Source organism: Vidua macroura, chromosome 3 (assembly GCF_024509145.1).
Source record: "Vidua macroura isolate BioBank_ID:100142 chromosome 3, ASM2450914v1, whole genome shotgun sequence".
NCBI classification, from domain to species: Eukaryota; Metazoa; Chordata; class Aves; order Passeriformes; family Viduidae; genus Vidua; species Vidua macroura.
Genome location: NC_071573.1, coordinates 30231158 through 30236015, shown reverse-complemented (window position 1 = coordinate 30236015; position 4858 = coordinate 30231158). Strand labels below are relative to the sequence as shown.

At 55.1% G+C, this 4858-nt stretch overlaps 1 protein-coding gene across 1 annotated transcript; it reads right to left on the bottom strand.

Annotated features, from left to right (window-relative positions):
* Positions 1-218: 218 nt before the first annotated feature.
* On the bottom strand, positions 219-4120 carry SIX3 (SIX homeobox 3). The gene is made up of 2 exons (XM_053973553.1): positions 3054-4120; positions 219-692 (listed from the first exon to the last, which is right to left on the bottom strand). The coding sequence occupies exons 1-2, from the start codon at positions 3821-3823 to the stop codon at positions 500-502; spliced, it is 963 nt and encodes a 320-aa protein (XP_053829528.1). The 5' UTR covers positions 3824-4120; the 3' UTR covers positions 219-499.
* Positions 4121-4858: the final 738 nt, after the last annotated feature.

Below are 4858 nucleotides of genomic sequence, written 5' to 3'. Positions count from 1 at the left end.
ATTTCCTTTACTATAGACAATATGTTTTCCCAGATACAAATTTAATCATCATCATCATGCAAGTGGGTGAAATGCGTCCATGGAAAAGCGCAAAGGAGAAATCGTGCTTGTCCTAAAAAGAATACAATTGTCACTTTTGCTTTGTTTTTTTTTTTTTTTTTCTTTCTTTTTATATATATAATAATTATTATTTCCCGCCCTCCCCCCCACCCTTCCCGCTGCAGCACCAGCGTTTGTGACTGTTGAAGTTTTAGCTCCATCTCTTGGTGGTGGTGTTGGCTGACGGTGGTGGTGGTGGTGGTGGATTCTCTGATCCCTGTCTGTTTGTTTGCTATTATGTTTGGGTCGGGTTTGGCCTTTTCTTTCCTCCCGGCTGTGTGTGTGCGTGCATGCGTGTGTGTGTCCTGATTCTAGGTTGCCTCGGTTTGTTTTGCTCGGGACGGGGAGAGGGTGCTTGGCTGTTTGGATTTGGATATTTTTGTTTGTTTGTTTTCCGATATCATACATCACATTCCGAGTCGCTGGAGGTTACCGAGAGGATGGAAGTGCCCGTCTCGGCTCTTTCTGTCAAACTGGAGACGCTGGTGGTCGGGCTGGCCGCCGTGGACGGAGACTCGGCCGAGCTGTGTGTCGGGCAGCCGGGCTCTGCCAGCGACCGCATGCCGCTCTGTCCTATCGCCTGGTGCTGGAGCCTGCATCGCGCCGGGAGACAAAACAACAGCACAGCCCCGCTCAGACACCGGGCGCGGCCGAGGGGACGGCGCCCGCCCGGCCCTGCGCCCCCCCGGGGACGGCCGCGCCCGCGGCCCGGCCCGGAGCGGGAGCGGACCCTCGGCCGTAGGGTGCGGCCCCGGGCCGGCCGCTCTCCCGCAGCGCCCCGCGCAGCCCGCAGCGGCGGCGGCACGCAGGGCCGAGCCGAGCGGCCGGGCCGCGCTGCCCCCCTGCCGGGGCAGGCCGCCGCGGGGGGACGGCGCCCGGCGCACACACAGCGACAGGGGCCGCGCTCTGAAACGGGACGGGGAGCGCGGGGACAAGCGCTTCCCTGTGCCCGCGTTTGAAAAACACGAGCAGCGCCTTCTCTTTCCCCGGACTGCCATTCATTCCTCCCCGCAACACGGCGGGCCTAGGAGAAACCGTGTATGGGTGAGCCCCTTTAACACTTGGGCACCGCGAAAAGCTTCAAGGAGTGGTCCGTAGCGAGCAAGAATCGTACTGCAACCCCATTTTGTGCTCTAGCCAACACCTGCCTAAATATTTCCCAGTGCACAGACACTGTGAGTCTGCGGTAGGGAAGGAGGGAGGTCCTGTCCCAGGGACGCAGCGCTATGAATAAAATAAAAGAAGGAGAATGTGGAACACAACGCTTCTTTCCCCTCGAAATTTAAGTCCTTTTTTCATCTGATAGCCATAATCAGCTTTAAAGTGCTTGCTCTTTTATTTCTTTCATTGTTAACGCTTAAGGAAATATTATCTTTGTATTTTTTTAAGAGTCAATAAATATTTTTAGGTACCCTAGCATATTGCAAATATTCCCCAGGGTCCGTTTATTCCACTCGAAACCCAAAGAAAGTCTAATTCAGGGATAAGAGCTAAAAGTCCTGGACTGAGCAGCCAGCCTCAACCTCTAGTGCCTAGGATTGCCTGTGTGAATCAAAACACACTCTTCGCTCAAATGTTTCTCACCGAGGTATTTTTAATTTTAACTTCCTGCAAAGAACAGGAAAAAAAATGTAGCCGGTTTATTCTACATTTCTCATTATTTTAAGTTGTCTAATTTCAGGGTCTTTGATTTTTCTCCCATTTACAAATCCTGGTGCATTCATCTGCTGTCAACAGCGTTGAGTCAACAAAAGCATCCGTAGGCAACTTCTGTTTATTTACAGTCCTAAGCTGATCTGTTTTCCATTTAATGGAAATTAAATAGCGAGGCACTTTTACGTTGCATTTCTCCTACAGAATCTTTAATCAGTAGCACCAGTGCTATAATTAGGAGGAATTTAAGAGACAGCATTTATAACAAGTTTTTGTGTACACGCTTATAGTGGTAGCGAAACTTAAATTAAAATAAACCAATGTATCAAACTAAATTAAGGGTCCATTTTCATTTGCAAAATAACTTTTATGACACTAATGAGAAAGAAAGAAAAAAAGCAAAAGAAAGGAAGAAGGGTGCCTCGCTTTTATCATGGCAAAGCGGAAAGGGAAAAAAAAACGAAAAAAGACACTGAGAGACACGCAAATAAATGCAAGTGTAAATCCACAGGAAACACACGACCAGGAGGCCAGGTCGCCATGTGGTGTAAACACAGCAATGGAGATGCAGGGGGGAAAATTCCCGGTCTCTTAAATGTTTTTTGTTTTGGTTTGGCTTTTTTTTTTTTTTTTTTTCCCTCCATGAGCCAAAGAGCTCTGGGGTATGCCTGTGCTGGTCCCGCTGCGCATGCAGAGCAGCACGAACAATTGGAGCGGAGCCGCCGGCTCCGCCGAAACCCCCTCTGAACCGCACAACCGGCCTCGGCCTTTCGGCCGGGGACCCGCGCCTGAGACCGGTCAGGCACAAATCAAATCCCGGCAAGCCGAAAGCCAAACCGAAGCCCACCGACCCAAAGCCGTGGGGTTTCCCGTCCCCCGCGCCAGCCGCCGGTGCAGGGAGGGGAGGGAGGCCGGGAGAGTCGGGCGCTGCCCCCGTCGCAGCCGATGTGCTCCGCGCATATCTACGCGCGTGCCCACGGAGCTGCCCACGCCCGCCGGGAGCCCCAGCCCTGTCCGCACCCCGAGAGCCCGTACGGAGCCGGGGCAAGGTTGGAGGCACGTCAGGTAACTTTGAGCCGTGCCTATCCCCTTCGAATCCTTGTGGCTGCCGGGAGAAGACCTACCCGCCCGGCGCGGGACCGATTTCTCCCCGATTGAGAGGAGGAGGAGGAAGGAAGGAGAGGCAGAGGCGCGCTGTCGCCCAGGCGGCTGCCGAGCAGCGGAGCGCGGCCGTCCACCCGCACGGCCCCGCCGCCCACCTCGCCCCCCGCCCCGGAGAGTGGCACAGCAGCCCCACTGACCTGTTTTTAGCCGCCGCTGCTCTGTCTCTTTGCCTTCGGTTTTTGAACCAGTTGCCTACTTGCGTGGGGGTGAGCCCCGTGGCCTGAGCCAGTTCCCTTTTCTTGCTGGGGTTGGGGTAAGGGTCCTGCAGGTACCACTCCCTCAGGAGGCTGCGAGTCCTCTCCTTGAAGCAGTGCGTCTTCTGCTCGCCATCCCAAATGGTCCTGGGCAGCGGAAACTTCTTCCTCACCCTGTATTTATCAACCGGCCCCAGCGGGCGACCCCTTAGCTTCTCGGCCTCCTGGTAGTGCGCTTCGAGCCACATGGCCTGCAACTTGCCGTGGGACTCCTTGGTGAATTTGTGGTTCTCCAGGATGTGGTAGAGGTCTCGGAAGTTGCCCGTGTGGAAGGCCACCACCGCCCGGGCGCGGAGGATGGACTCGTGCTTGTTGATGGCCTCGCATGCCCCCGGCGCCACCGGCAGCGACCAGAGAAACCTCCCCAGCCTTTCTATGTCTCCAGTCTCCTCCAGCGTCTCGCAGACGCTGGCCACTTGCTCCGGGGAGAAGTTGAGTGTGGGCAGCTGAAACATTGACAACTCTTCGTGGGGTGCCCGGGAGCTGCCGCCTCCACCGCCGCCGGCACCGGGGCTGCAGCCCGAGCCGCTGCCGCTGCCGCCGCCGCCGCCGCCGCCGCTTGCGAGAAGGAGGGAGCGGTGGTGCGGATCGGCGGCGAAGTTTGGCAAGAAGAAATGGGTGGGATAAAGCTCTAGCGGGGACCTGAACACCATGGGATGACCGGGGAGAGGGGGAGATAAATCAAGGAGAAAAGAAAGAAAGGGAGGAAGAAGGGAGGAAAGGGCACACGCACCGCGCACGCATCCACACCCGCACACGCACACACAGCCACATAGAGGCACGGGGGCACACACACTCACACGCACACGCGGGCACACGCACACGCGCGTTCACACACACCCCACACGCACACGCACTCACACACACCCGGCCCCACGCCGCCGCCGAGTCAGGATTCAGTGATTCAACAGCGATCGCCCTAATGACAACAGCCTCATAATATCTCCCCTAAATCCACAGTGAGTGCAGCGCTGAAACATTTTGTTTCGCTTTTCTATTGGTCTTCTGAGTGTCGTTGTGGCGTTGCCATGGCAGCCGCTGCCAATCACTGTCAGCCCTGCCAATCATTACGGAGTACGTAAGGAAGGTTTTTACCACTTCGCCCAAATGCACGGGGGGGAGGGAAGCCGGGCGGTTGGTGGAAAAGCCTGGTTTGTTGTTTGGATTTTTTTTTTCCTCCTTAATCTTTGCAACTCCTAATCTCAGCACTTCCCCTTCTCCCTGTCTCTCCCCCCTCCTTCTCCACACCCCTACTAAATAAGGGATCAAATAATGCGAAAAGCAGTGTGCACATATTTGTTGAATGGGATGAGCAATTAGAGGGTGGAATATTATTGTGATCTTAACGAGCCTCGTTAAAGCTAAAGGAGATATGGGGGAAAAGTAAATGGGCCAGGCTGGGATACACGTTCGGATAAAGGGCTCCTAACTGAGACAATTTACACATGATTTGCACGTAGTTTCACTTCATTCTGCCTATCTGAGCACTAATAGTGCCGGGGAAGAAAAGAAAGATGAGATCATTAGACCCATCCTCGCGCCGGTGACCCTCCCAGAAGCAGGCACATACAGTACAGGCTGGGTTTAGCCCTGGTTCACCGAAGAGTCTCTCCTCCCCTCTCTTGCTCCCTGCCCCTCTCCGCGGAAGGAGGGATCCGCTGCCTGCGGAGTTCCGCGGCCGCTCCGCC

What these genes read in the sequence shown, in the direction of transcription:
- SIX3 (XM_053973553.1), bottom strand. Translation starts at nt 3,823, where the DNA reads ATGGTGTTCAGGTCCCCGCTAGAGCTTTATCCCACCCATTTCTTCTTG. An exon ending in GCAGCGGCGGCTAAAAACAG is followed by an intron (nt 693 to 3,053) that starts GTCAGTGGGGCT and finishes GGCGCGATGCAG; the next exon opens with GCTCCAGCACCAGGCGATAG.